At 42.4% G+C, this 22,653-nt stretch overlaps 1 protein-coding gene across 1 annotated transcript; it reads right to left on the minus strand.

Annotated features, from left to right (window-relative positions):
* Positions 1 to 2,026: 2,026 nt before the first annotated feature.
* On the minus strand, positions 2,027 to 19,679 carry LOC113222792 (fasciculation and elongation protein zeta-2-like). Its single transcript, XM_026452405.1, has 4 exons — positions 19,358 to 19,679; positions 11,790 to 11,898; positions 4,138 to 4,254; positions 2,027 to 2,194 (listed from the first exon to the last, which is right to left on the minus strand). The coding sequence occupies exons 1-4, from the start codon at positions 19,627 to 19,629 to the stop codon at positions 2,027 to 2,029; spliced, it is 666 nt and encodes a 221-aa protein (XP_026308190.1). The 5' UTR covers positions 19,630 to 19,679.
* Between the last annotated feature and the right edge of the window lie 2,974 nt (positions 19,680 to 22,653).

Genomic DNA, 22,653 nt, shown 5'->3' on the forward strand with positions numbered 1-22,653 from the left:
GCAAGCCGTTCAGCAGGGTTCTGGGATATCTCTGAACAGGAAAGGAGTTGATCTGAAAGAATTAAACTAAATACATACTTAATTACATACGCCCCAATCTGTGAATTTTGTTGAAAATTGGTGATATGGTTTGTATCTGTGTCCCCACTCAAATCTCATACTGAAATGTAATCCCCAATGTTGGAGGCGGGGCTTGCTGGGAGGTCACTGGATCATGAGGGCAATTTCTAACAGTTTAGTACCATTCCCCTGGTGCTGTTCTCATAACAGAGTTCTCATGAGACCTGGTTGTTTAAAAGCATGTGGCACCTCCACCAGGCCCCCTTCCTCCTGCTCCAGCCATGTGAAGATGCCTGCTCCGGCTTTGCCTCCTACCATGAGTAAAAGCTCCCTGAGGCCTCCCCAGAAACAGATGCTGCCAGGCTTCCTGTATAGCCTGTGGAACCATTAGCCAATTAAACCTCTTTTCGTATAAATTACCCAGTTTTAGGTGTTTCTTTGTAGCAGTGCAAGAATGGACTAAAACAACTGGGAAGACAAAGGGGAACAATATTCCCTGAAACCCCATTTCAATCTCTTTTCAGCACTTCTCCCCATGTGAGAGATAGGACACTGTTAAAGTCCCAACCCACAGGGCCTCAGAATGTGGAGAGGGGGTCTTTGAAGAAGTAAATTAAGGTTAAATGAGGGCATTAGGATGGGCCCTAACCCAGTATGACTGGTATTCTTATAAAATAGGGTGACCAGAACACAGAAGAAAGACCATGTGAAGACATAGGGAGAAGGCAGCCATCTGCATGTCAAGGAGAGGCCTCTGAAAAAAACCAAACCCGCCAACACCTTGATCTCAAGACTTCTGGCCTCCAGAACTGTAAGAATATAAATTCCTGTGGTTTAAGCCACCCACCCTGTGGTACTTTGTTCTGGCAGCCCTAGCAAACCAATACAGATTTCAGTATCTATATCAAGTATCAGGACTGTATTTGGGAGTCAGGACCTTAATGCCATTTAGCCCGTGTCTACAGAAGCATGGTCAAATCAGACCATCTGAAAGACTTTGGTCTGTCTAACCATCTGTAAGTTGAAGCCATACAACCAATGTTCTTTAGGTAACTAAGCTTCGGACTGGGCATGCCATAAAGATAAAACTAGGTGACAACACGGGTTGAGCAGATAGACTCTGTCACTGCCTATTCAAGGAGGAGACCAGTCATATGGCAATGATTAGATACACACCTTCCTTCCAACCGGTCTCAGGCTCTTCACAGGCTGGTTATAGTTATTCAGAAATTTTTCATGAAAATCAACTGTAGAGTTTCTAGAATTAATTATTCTCATATACGTCAAACAGATCCATGGTTCCCAAAATTCTTCACAGTAACACATAAGACTATTTGTATAGACAGGAATTGCATTTGACAAAGAATTACTGAATATCTATTCTACACTTCAGGTATGATGGGGTTTGTTACAGACTCAATCGTGACCTCTCCAGATTCATGTGTTGATGTCCTAACCCCTACTACCTCAGAATGTTACAGTATTTGGAGACATGGTCTTTAATGACATTAAAATAAGGTCATTAGGATAGACTCTAATTCAATATGGTTGCTGTCCTTATAAGAGGAAATTTGGGGCTGGGCATGGTGGCTCATGCCTGTAATGGCAGCACTTTGGAAGGCTGAGGCAGGTGGATCATGAGGTCAGGAGTTCGAGACCAGCCTGGCCAACATGGCAAAACTCTGTCTCTACTAAAAATATAAAAATTAGCCGGGCGTGGTGGTGGGCACCTATAATCCTAGCTACTTGAGAGACTGACACAGGAGAATTGCTTGAACCCAGGAGGCAGAGGTTACAGTGAGCCAAGATCACGCCACTTCATTCCAGTTTGGGCCAAAAAGTGAAACTCCATCTCAACAACAACAGAAAAGCAAATCTGGACACAGACACAAACAGAAGGGGATTAAATCAAAGCTTTCTGGAGATGATCATACTATATATTTGATATAGACAAAAAGCACAGAAATCATTGATTTAAGCAGGCTCCCTTACTCTCTTCATAACTGCTGGTACTAGACCTCTTAAGAGTTTGAATTTCCTGGGAAAGCATTGAAAGTCGATCTGACTGCGTAGGGGTTTCATCATCTTCTGGGTCCGGTGATTCCTGCATCATTTCTTCAATTTCTTCAATAACCTTCGAAAACATACATACCACTGTTAATCAAATAAACAAAAGGAAAATGATCTAGCTGGAACACGGTGCTCACCTAAGGCACCCAGAGCAGAAATGCACTGAATGCTCCATTAACCAATGATGTTCAGGTGTGGATGCTCTGGATAATCAAAATTTTGATTGTAGGAGTGAACATGGTTTATCAAGAAAAAATTACAATATACTAAACACAAACCTAAATAGAGTTGAATTTACTGTGTCCATCATGGTTCAGAAGGCCCTAACATGTCTAGCAAAGTCTAGGAAATCGCGCTACAAACACATAATAATTTACTTCAGACACGCCAGAACCAGATCATAGAGTAATCGTTAGAAGAAAGCAAATAACAGAAAATTTACCGTAGACATACAAGTGCTCAATTTAAACGTATCTCTTCAAAAATTCTGACATAAAAGTTAGAAAATACAATAGTACAAAAAAAGTATATATAAATGGGAAATTACCTCCATGACAGCAAAATATTCTTTCAACAGCAGAAAAATAATTTTATATATTAATTCAATGAAAAATAAAGGGATTTTTTGAATTACTTAAAAAGTAGAAGTCCAAAGAGAAAAATGCTGTGAAAAGCAGAAAAACTTCAGAAATACAATTTGCCTTGAAACAATGATCTACTGTCTAGTACAGTGCTGCTCAAATCTTACGACAGTGTCTTGCCCTGTTCCAGATTCTAAAAGTTGAGAAGGATATAGAACTCAGCGAAAATGTAAAGGAAAGCCAGGAAAATTACTCAACAGTTAGAAAAAAGGACCTAAGGTAAAAAAAAAAAAAAAAAAAAAAAAAAAAATTAAATTAAATACAATTAAATGAAAGAGTAAGACATCATGAGCATATTTACCATGCTTCATGAATTAAAAGTTTAACAGGTTAACATTTCCAAGGAAAAATAAAGGCAAATCTGAAGGAGATGAGATTATGTTAATTAAGTAAGAGTCTCCAAAACAGGCAATATAATATGGCACAATGAGCCACTCAAGGATCCTACAGAATCTGTTATTCTAACCCTTAAAAACAGGGAGAGTTTATGGTATTAGGCAGGTCAGTGAGGGCACAATGAATTCTCAAGGTCATGTCTATCCCTAGATTACCCTCTACCTCAAAACAACCCTCCAACCTACTATTACCTTGCTTTTTTAAGCACCACATTCTTTCCACGCCTAGAACAATTCAACCACAGATATGACTAAGGAGGATCCAAATAACACAATTTTAATGTAAATTTTTAATGTACTCCTCCCAAGCTTGCCACAATGTATCTCCTTACTGACCTTGTCTTTCCAGCCTAAAAATAGAGTGTGGTAGAATTCACAGTCCAAGTAGCCATGGAACATTTTATTTCAGGAAGAAGTTCTGGCATCACATTTCAACAATACAACAGAGGTGGGAAGAGTATTCAGAAAATGAGAAAGCTGATTCGACTGGTTTTAAGTGAATACGGGGTTGACCTTATTAGCACATTCCACGGGAATAATGCTCACTTCTTTCTGGGGCACACAATATGTTACTTTAATACATGAGAATGCTTTTTACCCAGGGATTCGAAGATACTAAATAATTTCTACACAGATACTTTACAGTTTGTCCATGTTTGGGTAAATCTAAAGGAACAAGGAAATTCACAATATTTTTCTGGTTTGGGGTTACGCGATAACCTTTCCTTGGTACCTTGCTATACTCTTCAACAAGGCCTATGTTGGAAATCTTCCCAACTCACATAATCCCTTCTGCTTCAGGTCACAAATACTTATTTTTCTCTGTGGAAGAGTTAACTATTAAGCCTGTATAACCAAAAAAAAATAGGAAAGATAAGTAAACCAACAGCCATCCTTTCCTGTCATAAGAAGAAGTCATTTTTCAGCTCTAGAGTCTCCTTTCCCTGCGTTGCTGAGTATCTCCTCTATACCTGGTCTGCCGTGAAGAGGGGCTCATCACTAACACAGGAGACGATGATTGAGTGCATATCCAGCTGCTCTCTCAGCTCTTCATCATCTGACGTATCAAAGAGCAAACTGTCACTTACCTAAAAACAAAAATACCCATCATTAAAAGCAGGACATCCTGATCAAAACAAAGTTAACAGCTCTGAGTAAAAGAGGCTGCAGAGAAAAGCAACTACTGAGAGCTTTCCCTCGAGAGGGAGAAATTATTACAATCACTCTGTACTAGGCAATGAGCACATATTCATCTTGAACAGAAATGAGAAGAATGTAGAATAAATATGAAATCGCTAAGACGCTGCATAAGGCTGCTATAAAAGCTGACAGATATGCAGAAAAAATACAGTATTTGTTAGCAAGTCACAGGGCATTTACAGTGAATAGAAGGGAGAATATGGGTAGGTTTAGCAATAAACAGTAAGACTGGTAGATGTTAACATTCTAAAGAAAACATAAAAGTTAGATACTTGCAAACTAACTTCTAATATTTGAGTAAAAGATGATCAGGAGAATGGCGCGTAAACCCGGGAGGCGGAGCTTGCAGTGAGCTGAGATCCGGCCACTGCACTCCAGCCTGGGCGACAGAGCCAGACTCCGTCTCAAAAAAAAAAAAAAAAAAAGATGATCAACTCCCTGAAAGGCGGGATCTGTCCATGAGCGTCACACTTAGCCCTTCCAATTGCACATTTCTTCTTAACAAAAACTAACAACCCTAGGCTCCAAGAACATCTTTAAACCTAACTGAGCTGGTGATTCACCACTCACCTCCTCACCACCTTCCACCCTGCTCTGCGCTCCAGGAGGTACGGAGGACATCAAAGGATGCCCTTGCTTCTGGCTTCCAGGTGGGTTCAACCTACTGGCAGACACTGGGAGACTGCAGGGTGGGATGGTGAGGGCTGGGCATGTATTCTGCTGTCTTCCTCCCTGTCAGACTGTCATTTGTTGACTATGGCTCTTCACCAAAGCCATAGCTCTCATTAGCAGACTTCTCCCACACAGCCCATCTCCACAGTTTCTGGTCATCTCTCCCCCTCCTTACCTCTTCACGTCCAGGACAGCTAAAGTACCAGTTTCTGTTGCCAGCCTGGGGGACTGCACCACATCTACTTAGTTTCCCTTAACTCTGCCCACACCAATATAAACAGCCCCCTTAATAATGACTTAAGAGTTTAGTACCAGTACTGATTGTAAAAACTTGGCCTGAACACACTCAGCAGATTAAAATGAACAAGTGAACATCTGTCTATCATCTACCTACCTGTTACGACATGACCATTCAAGTGCTGAATGGAACTGAAATTAGAACTCTATTCCTCAGGAAGGATTAGCACACACTGAGTTCCCAAAGAATGGGCAACAAGGATTCCGTTAGAAGCCACCATGTCATTCTATTACACAGTGTATAACTAAAATGATAAACTTTTACCTGGCAAAATTATTTACCCATGCAAAGGATATATATCTAAAGCTGAGGACACAATGGAGTGGATGTAGGTCCCTAGTGCTTCCCTAGTTCTTCATAACATGAGCATCTGGAGACTGCAGGCGAACACAGCCTACAGAGTAAGAAACCTACAGGTGAGAAGGGCCAAGGGAAGAAGCACTGGCATGTCGACTTTCCAACATTAGACTGGGAGAAGAGCCCCATCAACACTGCAGGGTCCACCTACAACCCTACAGTGCAACTCCAGGCTCCTGCACAGTAACGATATCCCTTCTCATTTTATTTCTTATTGCACCATCAGCCTAGCGAAGGCCTGGCCATGGCCTTCAACACACAGCATCATGAACTCAGAACACTGTGTGGAAAAAAGAAGAATCTAAAAGCTTCCAGGGAGGGACAAAAAAAAAAAGCACATCACATTAAAAAGATCAGGAATCAAAATGTCATGTGACTTCTCAATAGCAACAATAGATGCTAGAAAATAATCAATGTAACTTCCGTATTAGAAGAAATTCCATCCTAGAATCCTATATCCAGCTAAAACAAGTAGGCAGGGGCTTAGGATAAAGACATTTTCAGACATACAAGTTCTGAAAACACCTCTCATGTGCCCTTTCTCAAAAAGCTACGAGAAGGAAAATGAAAAAGAAAAAAGACATGTGGTCTAATAACAAGTGACAAAGAGAATTCTCATAATGATAGTAAAGTGAAAATCCCAGAATGACGACTGTAAAGCTAAACTAGAGAGTAACACTCAGATTAGAATTGTTACTGCAGAGAGCATGGAGAAGAGGGAGAGGTGAGTGGGGAGGGAGAGCAGAATGACTAGATAGATTACCTGGTGCAGTCCATTTACTAAAATGAGTTCTATGGCTCTACTGAGGCTGAAATGGTCAGCTAATTATAAACTAAATAAACCACAAAAAGGCAGTTAGTATCCTAAGAAAAAACCGAAATAGAAAAAGAGAAAATTTAAATATATCAAAATGGGTCAACTGCACATTAAAAAAGTAAATATAAATGATGAAGATTAATTCAACCCCAGATGTTGATGTAATTATATTGGGAAGATGGGGAAAGGGAAGTTTTTGGGAGGCTATGGTGTCAGGGGTTGGCAAAGGACAGTAAGAGAGCTAAACCTTCACTCTCTGGGTAGAAAATAAAGAAATAAAGTCTAAAATTGAGAAAATAATACCAAATACAATGACATGAGCATGTTATCTGCTAGAAGAAACAGCTGATATTTAAAGTGGTCACCTCTGGTAAGGAGAAATCAAGGATGAGGTAAGTGGAGCAGACTGCCTTTTCATTTAAGTCCTATAGTTCTAATTTACTCTTTAAACTATGACAGCTGTTCCTTCAACAATTTAATGTTTAAAAGAAGGAGAAAGATCAAGAGAGTAGGCTCTTGATGAGAGGGGATGTATAACTTCAATATTGTAGAAGATGAAAACGTGGTACACTGTTATCACAAAGGCGTGTCGATACCATGGAGTAGACCTACCGATTAGCTTCATCGATCCTTTAAGACACTTCAAACACTTTACACCGCCTTCCCAATCACTCTTCCTATGTTTCAGCTTGAGGACCATGATTTTGTTTTCTTTTTCCCCTTCTGGCTTATAAATACTAAAAGTTTTAATTTTAAAATTAATCCAGGGTGGGCACAGTGGCTCATGTCTGTAATCCCAGCACTTTGGGAGGCTGAGGCGGGTGGACTGCTTGAGCTCAGAAGTTTGAGAACAGCCTGGGCAACATGGTGAAATCCCGTCTCTACAAAAAATTAGCTGGGCATGATGGCACATGCCTGTATTCCCAGTTATTCAGGAGGCTGAGGTGGGAGGATCACTTAAGCCCAGGAGGTGGAGGTTGCAGTGAGCCAAGATGGCACCACTGCGCTCCAGCCTGGACAACAGAGCCGGACCATGTCTCAAAAGAAAAAAAAATTATTCCTAAGGCAGCCCACGTTGCCACGGCTCACACCTGTAATCCCAACACTTTGGGATGCCACGGTGGGAGGATCTCTTGAAGTCAGGAAATCAAGACCACCCTGAGCAACACAGTAAGACCTTGTACAGAAATATACAGAAATATTTTTTCTTAAAATTAGCCAGGCATGGCAGTGCTCCTGTGTAGTCCTAGCTACTCAGGAAGCTGGAGGGGAAAGATCGCTTAAGCCCAGGAGTTGGAGGCTACACTGAGCTATGATGGCGCCACTGTACTCCAGCCTGGGCGACAGAGGGAGACACCCTCTCAATCTATCAATCAATCAATCAATCAAATTGCTTCTATGGTAATGGAAGATGTTATTATCTTATTTCTACTCTTAAAGGTATAAAGATGCATACAAAAGTCCGTGTCCTGAAAGAAATGTACATGGAAGGAGAAATACAGCACAGAAGATGTTCTTAAGCTGAAATGAATGAGAAGCATTCTATCATATAAGCATATTCAAGAATGGCACCAGATTTAGAATAGGTTTATGGCCAAAACACATGAGTAATAACAGTAAACTATTATAATAAATTTCCATGACAACAGAAATGATCCCAGATCATCTTTCCAGAGAGAGAGCCAAGTCCATTCCCCACAGAGACGGCATATGCTAAGAGCTGGAATACCTTTCAGGCTTTGCAAACTAGCCCTGGCTGTCCTGGGTATCATTATTCACTCTCCCATTCGCCATAAATGTGCCTTCTCTTTGCCAAGCATTCCCATCACTCCTTCCAATGCCAGGGTTAGATACAGACCTGGTGGTACTGTTTCCCTGTATAAAACTGAAGATACATCAACCGGAAAAAATGTGCCCACGTAAGAATGTGAAAGATACCAGTTGCCTTACTCTAAAAAAGACCTATCAAATTTAGAAGTGTGCCATCTTAATCTTCAAAGAAAAATTTTAAACTGCAATCTAGCAAACTAGTTTTCCTGAATGTTTTTCTCACTTGAATGCAAAAAAAAATTCCTTTTGTCAAAAAAAAATTTCTATAGACTTTGTTGTATAAGTAAAATAATCTAAAGAATGCTTTCAAAAGGTAAATTTTACTTAGCTTAATCATGGCACGAATAGAGCACCAGGTGGCAATGGTAAATACAGTAACTTTGCCAGGTTAAAAAAAAATGTTTAATTGTATGCTGTGTAATAGCATGACGTGGTGGCTTCTTACACAGTCCTTGTTGCCCATTTGTTTTTCAGAAACTCAGTGTGTACTAATCCTCCCTGAGAAACAGAGTTCTAATTTCAATTATATTCATCACTGGAATAGTCATGTCACAACAGAGAGATGATAGGTGAATGATCACGTGTTCACTTGCATCTGCTGAGTTTTTCCAGGTAAGGCTGTTTTTGATTTTTTTTTGGGGGGGGACAGAGTCTCGCTCTGTCACCCAGGCTAGAGTGCAGTGGCGCGATCTCAGCGCACTGCAACTTCTGCCTCACAGGTTCAGGCAATTCTCCTGCCTCAGCCTCCCGAGTATCTGGGATTACAGGCATGTGCCACCACACCCAGTTAGTTTTGTATTTTTAATAGAGACAGGGTTTCACCGTGTTGGTAAGGCTGGTCTCAAACTCCTGACCTCAGGTGATCCACCCACCTCGGCCTCCCAAAGTGCTAGGATTACAGGCATGAGCCAACACACCCGGCCAGTAAGGCTTTTTAATGTCAGTACTTGCATTAAACTCTACGTCATTACTAATCACTACCATGGCTATATCATTACCCTGGCATTGAAAATAACATTCAAAAGGCAGCAAAAGGGAGCGACTTCCCAAGATGCAATCTAAGAACAATACAAGATATATACAGCAGTCCCTCAGTATCCAGGGGAAATTGGTTCCAGGATACCCCAATACCAAAATCTGCAGATGCTCAAGTCCCTTATATAAAATGGGGTAGTATTTGCATATAACCTGTGCACATCCTCCTGTAAATTTTAAATTATATGTAAATTACTTACAATACCTAATACAAGGTAAATGGTTTATAGTTATTATATTGTATTGGTTTTTTATTTTTATTATTTTTTATTGTTGTCATTTTACTGTGGGTTTTTTTTTTCAAGTTTTTGAATCCACAGTTGGCTAAAGCAGCAGATGCAACACCAGAGGATACAGTGCACCCACTGTACATTTAGTCAATGAAATTGGATTAATGTGTCTCATTCATGCTGCTAATGGGCCTGTCTTTGAAACTATGAATAAAAACTCTTCTATGCTATTTTTAATATGTCAAAAAAGTAGTACCCATGGACTGGTTTTGGTGCATTCTGCATTATTTTAAATAATATAGAAAATATTTTTTTACAAGCTTTCTATCATGATCTCTGGCCCTACAGTTTCACCAACAAGGCTACTCACTTATTCACTCAATAAACAGGTATCTTCATATTTACTATGTGCCACGAACAGTATAGTTACTATAACGACAAATATAAATACCTACCGGGAAGTCACAACCTAGTGACACACCCAGAAACATATGATTAACAAGAGAAGGCAGTGGTCATTTTAGAGACAGGGACAAAGTGCTCTGGGGACTAGCACCCATGAGACAACAAGACTAAACCCCGTGGCACAGATAAGTCCTTTCCAAGTTCACAGCCCCACAAGTGCCATCAGTTCCTACAGAGCGGAGTGTGTTTTCCTTCCGTGCAGGGATTTAGGCCATGGCTAAATGACCATCTGTCAGAGATGCTGGAGGTGGGGATTCCCCCCAAGTGAGAGGCTGGATTAAGTGTCCTTTAAAGCCCCTTCCAACTCTAAAATTGTATAATTCCATGAGATCAGCGAAGGCTAAAACAGTAATAGGAAGCTTCAGAGAAGAAAGGAAACTTGAACTAAGCCCAAAATGATAGCCAGGACCTAAGTAAACATAAGACAGGGCAAAAGATCCCTCATTTTGTTCCTTTTCATTAAATGTATGCCAGGTCAGTCTGCAAAACTTAATGGGATTAATGATTGGCACATCAGGAAGATTTCCATCGCTACTGAATACTGGGAAATATAGCCAGAATTCTACATTTTACTAGAAAATAATAACAGTAGGCTTTTCTGATTACATATATAAGAAAATCCTTTTAACAAAACATTAACAATACGATTTAAAATACTGACAGGCCTACTGCACTACACTCCCAATAATCACATAATTACACTTAATGAAATACAGAGCACGCAAGATCTGGCATGAGTTTACATTATTATTTGATAAGGAACTTATACAGCCTGAAATTTAGATAACTTGACTGTGTTTCTCAACAGCTTTAAACAAAGTTAACACTGTGATTTTGCATTTCAAGTAATTCTCTGCCCTTTTCTGCCCCCCCACCTGTCCTATCACTTGTGCTCACACTTCTTAGTCAAGGCATCTTCACTTTATAATACCAGGACATACACAGGAGCCCTCAAGAAAGATAAGGTAGCCAAGACCATATTTAAAAAGCCAAGAACTAAATTGTCTTTTAAAGGTTCTCTAGTATTCACAGGAATACAGTCTCCTGACAACATATCATGTCTAGCAGGTCACTACACTCATTCAAAAGTTAACTCCATGTTGAGATTCCAATACCCTCAGTATATTAAACCAAAAGCTAGCATTTTTACTGAGTGTTTCAGTGCATCAAAATTTTACTGAGTGTTTCAGTGCATCATTACTGCCAGGCGCAGTGGCTCATGCCTGTAATCCCAGAACTTTGGGAGGCCAAGGTGAATTACCTGAGGTCAGGAGTTCAAGACCAGCCTGGCCAACATGGCGAAACCTTATCTCTACTGAAAATGCAAAAATTAGCCGGGCGTGGTGGTGCATGCCTGTAATCTCAGCTACTCAGGAGTTTGAGGTGGGAGAATTGCTTGAACCCGGGAGGCAGAGGTTGCAGTGAGCCCCTGCACTCCAGCCTGGGCAACAGAGCGAGACTCCGTCTCAAAAAAAAAAAAAAATTGCAATAGAAATTTAGCTACACGTACAAGAGTGAGTGTGCTGGAGAAGAACTGGAGGAATGTGCCAGCGAGGTAATGGCCCTAGAGCCAAGACAGCAAGACAGAGCCACCCCAACTGCCATAAGTTCAGAAATGAGAGGCAGGTCAATGAATCTGAGTTAAGCAGAAATGCTGCTGTTTTAGTTGTATTACCAGCATGAGTTATTCAAACTCTGTTGGTTCAATTCCTAACTTACCCCTTTTTCTGAGAGGTTCAGAGTAAGCAAGTGCAAGGTCCTAGTATGCGATGACTTCCAGTCTACAGGCATCACATTCCCATAATTATCCGTCAGGGCATTCCAAATCCTTAAAAAGAAAAAAGCTACAATCAATGAAAATTAACATTCTGTACGTCTTTCTCAAACAAATATTCAGTGAAAGATGATCACCAAATGTCAAAGGAGAAAAACAGAAAGCACATTGTTTCTCAGAAAAACATCAACAAAGTAGAGTCTCCTAAACAAAAACTAGGTGAAAAATCACAAAACTGGGCTGACAAGAGGTCCTAAGGGAAGGTGAAGACGTACAGAAAACTCCCAATAGGCAACAGGCAACACTTCCATTGTATTAGGTGCTAGGCGCTGTTCTAAGCAATTTACATGTATTAACTCACGAAATCTTCAAAAACAACATTAGAAGGGGGAACCATTATTATCCTCATTTTACAGATGAAAAAACTGAAACACAGAGAGGGTAAGAAATGTTTCCAGGGTCACATGAGTAATAAATACAACTGTGCAATACACTTCTTTTTCTGTAACTTCAAACACACAGACCATTTCAAAAAGTGAAAAATCTCTCTCAAACAAAAGGTTTGTTATCTTTTCTGGAGAAAGAATTCACTCTCAATGTGAGAACAGGATTTAATATCTAATTTGTAATAAAGAAGCTAAGCACTAAGGCAGATACGATGAAAAGGAGAAGGAAAGGGAGTTCACAATAAAATGCACACAGGCTCTATCCAATGCAGTTACCTGACCTTATTACCCAACAGCATTACAGGGAGGCAAGAGGGTAAAATGGAAAGGGCATTTGACTGAGACTAGGGAAACAAATGCTTGTCTCTATCCTTCTTCAAACGAGTTATTGGCCAAGCCCCTTCACCTCCCTAGGTATCCTCTGCCCTTCTATAAATGAGAGACCTGGACAAGAAGCAGATACTCCTTCCAGCTCCATTACTCTAAGCATTAATTCAAAAGAGCTGTATTGAATAGAGTCCCAAACCACACCAGATAAGAACACCAAACTCAAATTTCATGACCAAAATTCAGGTTTCAATACTAAAGTAATAATCAGCACAATAAAACATGATGTTTTAAGAATTAAAGTTCAGAGATGCAATTGACTTGAAATCTAATTGGGATAAGTAAAGTTAAACACTAAACAGATGAGCTACTTACTAGCTAGAGGTATACACAAAGATGTCATGTAGAAAAAACACCCTAAAATGTATATTAGGTATCTAATTGTGAATAAGCAATAGGCTTTCTTTCCAAGTGTGTAAGACACTAAGATACAAAAACAATCCTGGTTGGGACATAAACATAAGAATGAAATTTTTTTTAAGTTCCGGGATACATTGCAGGACGCCATGGTGATTTGCTGCACCTATCAACCCATCACCTAGGTATTAAGCCCAAGAATGAAAATGTTAAAATACAGACATAACATAATAACAAATAGGGATTGGCTGCTAAAAAGAAGCAGCAATAGGACTGCAAATGCTAAAAGCGTAACATCCCAAATGATGTTTGGCTTTAAAATGCACATTAGGGACAGGCCTGGTGGCTCATGTCTGTAATCCCAGCACTTTGGGAAGCCAAAGTGGGAGGAGTGCTTGAAGCCAGGAGTTCAAGACCAGCCTGGGCAGCAAAAGGGAGACCCATAGCTCTATAAAAAAAAAAAAAAAAAAAAAAATTGAATTGGCCAGGCCCGTGGCGTGTGCCTGCAGTCCCAGCTACTTTGGGAGGGGTAAGGCAGGAGGACTGCTTAAGCCCAGGAGTTCAAGGCTACAGTGAGCTATGATGGCACCACTGTACTCCATCCTGGGTGACAGAGCAAGACTCTGTCTCTAAAAATATATAAATAAAATAAAAAATAAAATTAGCCTTAATAAAAATGTGAACCCAAAAAGCTCTAGAGAACTAATTCATTTACCCAGCAAAGCTCCCATATGCATGGTCCACTCCTATTCTCCTCTCTGTTGAAATCACATCTCCTCTAATCCCCATGAAGTAGAATTAGAGGCAATGTCTGCAGACCGCTAAACTTGCTGGGTTTCTGGCTCATAACCTCCTGGGTAAGAAATTTTCAAACACTGAATAACTGACTATATAGTCCATTTTCATGCAGCTGATAAAGACATACCCCAGACTGGGAAGGAAAAGAGGTTTAATTGGACTCACTATTCCACATGGCTGGGGAGGCCTCAGAATCATGGCGGGAGGAAAAAGGCACTTCATACATGGCAGCAGCAAGAGAAAATGAGGAAGATGCAAAAGCAGAAATCCCCGATAAGCCCATCAGATCTCATGAGACGTATTCACTATCACGAGAAAAGCTCAGGAAAGACCAGCCCCGGTGATTCAATTACCTCCACCGGGTCCCTCCCACAACACGTGGGAATTCTGGAAGATACAATTCAAGTTGAGATCTGGGTGGGGACACAGCCAAAACATATCATTCTGCCCCTGGCCCCTCCAAATCTCATATCCTCACATTTCAAAACCAATTATGCCTTCCCAACAGTCCCCCAAAGTCTTAACTCATTTCAGCATTAACCCAAAACTTTACAGTCCAAAGTCTCATCTGAGACAAGGCAAGTCCCTTCCACCTACAAGCCTGTAATATCAAAAGCAAGCTAGTTACTTCCCAGATACAATGCGGGTACAGGTATTGGGTAAATACGGCTGTTCCAAATGGGAGAAATTGGCCAAAACAAAGGGGTTACAGGGCCCATGCAAGTCTCAAATCCAGTGTGGCAGTCAAAACTTAAAGCTCCAAAATGATCTCCTTTGACTCCAGGACACGCTGACGCAAAAGATAGGTTCCCATGGTCTTAGGCAACTCTGCCCCTGTGGCTTTGCAGGGTACAGCCTCCCTCCCCACTGCTTCACAAGCTGGTGTTGAACGTCTGCGGCTTTTCCAGCCACATGGTGCAAGCTGTAGGTGGATCTACCATTCTGGGGTCTAGAGGACAGTGGACCTCTTCTCACAGCTCCACTAGGCAGTGCCCCAATAGGGACTCTGTGTGGGGGCTCCAATCCCACATTTCCCCTCCACACTGCCCTAGCAGAGGTTCTCCATGAAGGCCTCACCCCTGCAACAAACTTTTGCCTAGGCATCCAGTCATTTCCATACATCTTCTGAAATCTAGGAGGAAGTTCCCAAACCTCAATTCTTGACCTCTGTGCACCCAAGGGCTCAATACCACATGGAAGCTGCCAAGGCTTGGGGCGTGCACCCTCTGAAGCCACAGCCTGAGCTGTACATCAGCCCCTTTCAGCCACGGCTGGAGCAGCTGGGACACAGGGCACCAAGTCCCTAGCCTGCCCACAGCAGGCGGACCCTAGGCCCAATCCACGAAACCACTTTTTCCTTTTTGGGCCTCCAGGCCTGTGATGGGAGGAGCTGCCATGAAGGTCTCTGACAAGGCCTGGAGACATTTGCCCCCATGATCATGTGGATTAACATCAGGCTCCTTGCTACTTACGCAAATTTCTGCAGCTGGCTTGAATTTCTCCCCAGAAAATGGAGGGGTTTTTTCTATTGCATAGTCAGGCTGCAAATTTTCCCAACTTTTATGCTCTGCTTCCCTTATAAAACTGAATATCTTTAATAGCACCCAAGTCACCTCTTGAATGCTTTACTGCTTAAAAATTTTTTCTGCCAGATACCCTAACTCATCTTCCTCAAGTTCAAAGTTCCACAAATCTCTGTGGCAGGGGCAAAATGCCACCAGTTCTCTTTGCTAAAACATAACAAGGGTCACCTTTGCTCCAGTTCCCAACAACTTCCTCATCTCCATCTGAGACCACCTCAGCCTGGATTTTATTGTCCATATTGCTGTCAGCATTTTGGGAAAGCCATTCAACAAGTCTCCAGGAAGTTCCAAACTTTCCCACATTTTCCTGTCTTCTGAGCCCTTCAAACTACTCCAATCTCTACCTGTTACCCAGTTCCAAAGTCGTTTCCAGATTTTCAGGTATCTTTTCAGCAACGCCCCACTCTCCTGGTACCAAGTTACTGTATTAGTCCATTTTCATGCAGCTGATAAAGACATACCCAAGACTGGGAAGAAAAAGAGGCTTAATTGGACTTACAGTTCCACACGGCTGGGGAGGCCTAAGAATCATGGCAGGAGGCAAAATGCACTTCTTGCATGGCGGCAGCAAGGGAAAATGAGGAAGGAGCAAAAGCTGAAACCCCTGATAAGCCCATCAAATCTTGTAAGACGTATTCACTATCACGAGAATAGCACAGGAAAGACCAGCCCCCATGATTCAATTACCTCCCCCTGGATCCCTCCCACAACACGTGGGAATTCTGGGAGATACAATTCAAGTTGAGATTTGGGTGGGGACACAGCCAAACCGTATCACTGACTATAGACCTAATCCTGGTCAGGAACTTGAGTAGAATACACTAGCAGGTGAAGACAATCCAGAATTTGAGGCATTTGCTTTGTCTGCTTATTTGCTCCTTCTTAAACGAGGCTATAAGAAAAAGGCACATTTGCTTCTAAGGAATACTTCACTTAGAAGCACCTGTCGGTGACTTTGCTCTTCCAAGAAAATGAAAGCCAATTAACAGTCTCCACTAAGGTCAAAACAATGGTAGTTGGAAGGACACAGAGGCAACTCTAGTGAAAGATTTCCAGAATTCTGCAGTCAAGACATATGAACTGCCTTCATCTTTATCACAAAGCATTACAACCAGTTGTAAACGATGGTCAGGACAGCTCTTTTGCAAGGAGGTCAAAGTCCTATCAACATTGAATCCTGCAGAATACTCTTATAAGTAAAACCTCAGTAGATAATACAATCCATATTTAACCAAAACAAAAGCTGAGGCTCAGAGAAGTTAAATAAAGTGCCAGGGGTCGGGGAGGGTTTTGGGGTGATTCAAGCACATTACATTTATGGTGCACTTTATTTCTATTATTATTATATTATCATATATAATGAAATAATTACACAACTCACCATAATGTAGAATCAGTGGGAGCCCTGAGCTTGTTTTCCTGCAACTAGATGGTCCTATCTGGGGGTGAGGGGAGACAGTGACAGATCATCAGGCATTAGATTCTCATAAGGTATCTGCAAACTAGATCCCTCACCTGTGCAGTTCTAAATCCTATTAGATCCTACCTAATGCTGTGGCTGATCTGACAAGAGGTGGCTCAGGTGGTAATGCAAGCAATGGGGAGCAGCTGGAAATCCAGATGAAGCTTTGCTCACTCTCTCAACCACTCACCTCCTGTTGTGTGGCCCAGTTCCAGTACCGGTCTGTGGACCAGGGGTTGGGGACCCCCCTGACCTAAAGCACAGCAATATCTGAGTAAAACAATTATCAATTCTACCTAGTGAAAAGGGGGCTGGAACAGATTATCAAGCAATGGTATGTTTCTGTAATATAAAAGAAACAATGCCAGTGATGACCAGGTCCCAACTCCTGAAAAAAAAAGAGATTTCTTATGCATTCCCAAGTCAAGAGACACGAATTACCACCAACATACCATCTACTAAATACCATTAACAAGAGCAACAACATATTTTTAAGCAAAGGCTAAAATAACCTACTTTCCTGACAGTCTAAGTGAAATAAAGTCTCGTAATGATCTACATACAATCCTCTAATTGACTTAAGTCAGCTACTCTTGATAAACCCAAATACATAATAAACCTACACTAATTTTTAAATCCAGAATGTGTCCCGGGTTTAGTGATTCAGAGTATCTAAATCTACATACACATAAAATTATCTTCTCTTTGGAAACAGGCTTCCAAAAATGTCATCTTTTGCTACTGACTGCATGCACGTGTGTATAAAATCCAATTCTAAAATTTTCCCTTCTCCACACCTGGGCAGAACACAGTACAGAGGAACCAATAAAAGGAGATAGTCTCCAAACACTGGTGGGCCAGCGCCACTGCTCAGCCATGTTTACAGGCCCCACTCCCAAAGCTGTCTTTTCAAGCTTCCTACCTTATTCCTGATAAATCTGTTTGTTTCACAGAAGGAGACAATCAGGCTGGAAACTCCTTTCCATGCCTGTAACTCCTGCCCTGTCTCTCAAAACTTCTTCCCTAACCTCTAAGAGTCTCTCCATCCCATTAATGCTCTGAAAATCCATTCCTTCTCATGTCCTCATTTTTGAGACAAAGTCTCACTCTGTCACCCAGGCTAGAGTGCAGTTGTGCGATGACGGCTCACTGCAACCTTCGCCTCCCGAACTCAAGTAATCCCTCCACCTCAGCCTCCTGAGCAGCTAGGTCCGTGGGACCACAGACATGTGCCACTAGACTCCATTAATTCTTTAAATTTTCTTGTAAAGACCAGGTTTCACTATATTGCCCAGTCTGGTCTCGAAATGTTGGAAGCAAGCCATCCTCTCACCACAGCCTCCCAAAGTGCTGGGATCACAGGTGTGAGTCACCGCACCCAATCTGATTCCACTCATTTTACCTTCAGCCTCTCCGGAGGCTCCTCTCCCCCTATATACACAACATGCTCAAGTTCCCTTACTCTCACCATTCCTATTTACCTACTTTTGGGGGTAAGACCATGGTACCTAATTACAACTCTTAACCAAATTATAATTGCGGTTCAGGGAGGTTTAAAAAGTGCCCTCAGGAACTCTGCGCCTCCCCTCCCCCAGCTTTCACAAATCCCCATGAACCTCCATCATTGCACTTAGGTGATTCTGTAATTATTAATATTACTTGTGTATGCCTTGGTCTCCCCACCAGACCGTGCGATCGTTACCATCAGTAAGCAGGGCCCTTCGTTTTCGTCTCTGTGGCGGCTCGCACTCTACCAGGGCTCTCGGATGGGTCCCACAGATTCCTGTGCCCTAAATGCTGCCTCGCTCGTTGGTACTTATGCACAGACAATATACTCCACCTTGAAAGTAAGACTTTTTTCCACCTGCCAGGCACACTCCCACTCATCAGTCAGATCGTTTGCACATTTCTCTATAGTCTTTCCTGACTCTCCCCCAGACATACGCTTTTAAGTCTCCCACATTTGGTGCATATAACCATTGCAGCACTAATTACATCCATACAAATATTTGTTTACACATCTATCTCCCATCCTACGTCGTGTCCTAACTTGGGAGGGACAATGTCCAGTCGTTTTGGTGTTCCCTGTGCGAGGCGGCGCCTGGCACTCAGCAGGTGCTTAATAAATGCGACTTGAGTGAATGAATGGCGACACACGTGCCCCGAAAGATGCCGTCTCAAACTATGGGCTCTGCACTGGCGATTCCCCTCTAAAGCAAACGAGGGTTTGGTATGCAGGAAGGAAGGCGGGAGGCACCGAGGCGGAGGTTTTCAGGGCGCTTGGCGGACGGGGGGCAGGGGATTTAAATCGCTGGGCGAGCAGAGGCCGACGGCCCGAGGAGGGAGGCGAGAGGGCGGGGACTCCCGCGTCCATGGAGGCGGAAGGAGAGCGTGGGGGAGGAGCTGCGGCCGGAGGGCCGGCGGGTCGGGCGAGGGGCAGGGGAGGCTCCCGCCCGCTCCCGGCCAGGGCCCGCACTCACTCGTCCCCCTGCAGGAGGCTGCACTCCGTGATGGGCCGCACGGCCGCCCTCGGGGGCTCGGCGCCCGGATCCGAGGGGCGGAAGCACAGGCTCAGCTTCTCCTCCAAGCTGCAGGCCAGGGCCGGGAAACCGTCGGCGCCCCCGCCCGCCCCGGCCCCCGCCCCCGCCCCCGCCCCGGCCTCGGGGCTCGCGTTACAGTTCTCCTGGTCCAGGAGGCTCCGGGCCGGCTCCTGGAACTCATAGAAATCCTGCCAGTCCCCGTCCGCCGCCATCGCCGCCCGGAGCAGTCGCGCGCCACCCCCCGACCGGCCCAGCCCGGCCCCGCCCCTGCCCGAAACCCCGCCCCCGCCCGCTCCCCGGCGGACAGATCCCAGGCTGTCCCATCCCTGGGTTTCCGCGTTGCCCGAGTCTTCGTGTAGTTGAACGCGGTGCTCCTAGAAACCCAAGACCTTAACTGCCTTGAGTCACTTCCTATATTTTCTGTCATTTAGGAATAACTTCCCTCTTAGCGTCCCTTATTAGAAACCTGACCTAAATGTGGCTAAAATAAAGGACTTCTTTAAACTTGCGACCTAATATCAGATTACGCCCCGAAAGTCGTTTTCCCCAAGGTAACCCGCTCCTTTCCTAACTTGTCAACCAGAATAACAGCCAGAGTCACTGGGAAATGTTTAAGTGGTACCGAAATTCATTCCTCAAATATTTTGGCTCTCACATGCAAAGCACCTGCTAGAACCTGCAGAACATACAAAGATAAATAATTATGCTAGTTAACATTTGCAAAGCACTTAGAACAATGTCTAGTAGTAGATACCCTATATGTATGTTATAACTAATACTTGGGTGCCGCATGCACACGGCTTGCAATGTCGGAGTGATAAGAGTAATAAATTATTTAGACCTCATAAAAAGTAAGTGTGATTGGGCGGTTCAGTTTTGCAAGATGGAAAGAGTTATGGAGATGGATGGTGGTGATGGTTCCACGACAATGGTAATGTGCTGAATGCCACTGACACTTACAAATGGTTAAGGTGGTAATTTTGTGTGTATTTTACTACAATACAAAAAAATCGGAGGAGGCCGGGCGCGGCGGCTCACGCCTATAATGCCAGCATTTTGGCAGGCCGAGGTTGACGGATAGCTTGAGGTCAGGAGTTCGAGACCAGCCTGGCCAAAATGGTGAAACCCCCGCCTCTACTAAAAATACAAAATCTAGCCAAACATGTTGGCACACGCCTATAATCCCAGCTACTCGGGAGGCTGAGGCAGGAGAATCCCTTGAACTTGGGAGGCAGAGGGTACAGTGAGCCAAGATTGCACCACTGTACTCCAGCCTGGGCAACAGAGCTAGGCTCAGTCAAAAAAAGTGTTTTTAAAGGGAGGAAAAAGTAAATATCATAAGGAAGTATGAATGTGTAGAGGCAATGAATGCTCAGTAGTTGAGAAGAGTGACATCTCTGGAGGGGCATGATCAAATACTTCACTTAGAAGGTGGAGCTGGTTAGGTGATGAAAGACAAGCTCATAGTTTGAAAAATAAATCTGAAGTTAGTAATAGAAAATAAGTTTTTCCCAGTATGCTTTGTCCATCTCTTGGCAGCACGGAAACACATTTTCATGAATACATGTTAATACCAACATTTTCTTCTTTACTAGTCCAATAAATGTTGTGTTTTACTTTAGGGATTTGTCCCATATCACATCAAGTAGTTCTGTGATTAAGCCTAAGATACTGTTGATAATTAAAGGAAATGTTGTTCCCTATTTCCTTTGAAACCATAAAGGGAGTGGATGTTGATCCCCAGTTAGCCAAGAACTAGAACTAATTAGTCAACAGTGAACAATAGCTTTTGGATTGATGAGAAAACATTCTGACTCAGCTATCTGAACGTTACTCAAAAGTGATGCTCCAAAGTATCAAAGAGCTATTTTTCTCCAGGTGTTCGACTATACACACAAAGTTATGAGGAAACTATCTAGTTGATGCAGACTCTAAATTGTGTACATGGCTAAGATAAAATTAATTTATTTTTCTTGATTCATATTTCCATTTACCTGTTATGCTGTGTCCACATGTGAGTGAAAATGATTGCTCTTAGAACCCAAATGTAGCACTGTCAACATTTTCAGATGTTTTTAAATAAATTGCCTCTAGTTTAGCTCCAGAAGTATTAGAATTTCATTTTAGTCAAATTTCTTACACAGGATGCTTTTTACTTTTAATTAAATAGAAATTACTGTATATTACCCTATGCATTTTGAATATTCCTTTGGGAAAACAAGATGAAAATCACTTTTCTTGGTCAACTCATGTTTGCACACTCATGGTAACCTTGGCACTCAACGCTATCCATAAGAAGGCTCCAAATAGATGTGTCTGTGAGAAAACACTGTATTTATCTATAATTTTGACACTTTATAGGGACAGAGCAATTAGATTCGAAAGAAACCATAGAGTGGAATAAATTGTTAATTGGTGTTCTGGTAGATTTTAAATAGTTACTGTAAACACAAACACATAACAGCAGAAAACTGTATAAATACTTGTAAATTTAAACCGTTTAAATGTTTGTAACCAGATAAAATTATAAAGTAGCAATGTTTCCCTTCAATGCCTTCCACACACCTCTCTTCCCATGTGTGTCTGGGGACTTCAGGTTGCTCCACAGCCTTCCAAATCATCCTAGAGGAGGAGAGACCATGTTCCACCCAGGTCGTGGCCCCATTCCCTTATCCCCACCCTTTCCTTTAGTTCCTTTGGTACTGGGCGCAGACTTCTTTAAGAGAATCCAGCTCCGAGTTACTGTTCTGTAAACCCCTTCACTTAATAATTCCTGACAGCAAGCTTAGCTCATTTCCCAGTAACTCTCCTACCCATCAGCCAAATTCTAGCTTCCTACACTGCCACAAATCTAGAAACACCACAGGCTTCCTGCCAGCCTCACCTGTTTTGATCAGTCCATCAGTACCCAAAAGCTTCCAATTACAAGGAGGTTCTTTCACTTTGTTATATCTCACATAACCTGCTTCTACTAATATGTCCACCAAAATCTATTTTGGACCTTTTATTTCCTACCAACTCCTGCAGGCCATAAGAAAACGAACACATGTAAACATGCTTACTCACTTGATATATTAAGAAAAGTTAGCCTGTTGAATTAATTTTCAGCCCTTAATTCAAAATTAGAAAGAGAATATAGAAGAACTTTTATTTATTTATTTTTTTTTTTTGAGACGGAGTCTCGCTCTGTCGCCCAGGCTGGAGTGCAGTGGCCGGATCTCAGCTCACTGCAAGCT

Source organism: Piliocolobus tephrosceles, unplaced genomic scaffold, assembly GCF_002776525.5.
Source record: "Piliocolobus tephrosceles isolate RC106 unplaced genomic scaffold, ASM277652v3 unscaffolded_35233, whole genome shotgun sequence".
Taxonomy (NCBI): Eukaryota; Metazoa; Chordata; class Mammalia; order Primates; family Cercopithecidae; genus Piliocolobus; species Piliocolobus tephrosceles.

Coding starts and splice junctions, on each gene's coding strand:
- LOC113222792 (XM_026452405.1), bottom strand. CDS start 19,629: ATGGCGGCGGACGGGGACTGGCAGGATTTCTATGAGTTCCAGGAGCCG. Junction 11,899..19,357: donor AGCCTCCTGCAGGGGGACGA/GTGAGTGCGGGC, acceptor TTTCTTTTTAAG/GATTTGGAATGCCCTGACGG. Junction 4,255..11,789: donor TGAACCTCTCAGAAAAAGGG/GTAAGTTAGGAA, acceptor TTTTGTTTTTAG/GTAAGTGACAGTTTGCTCTT.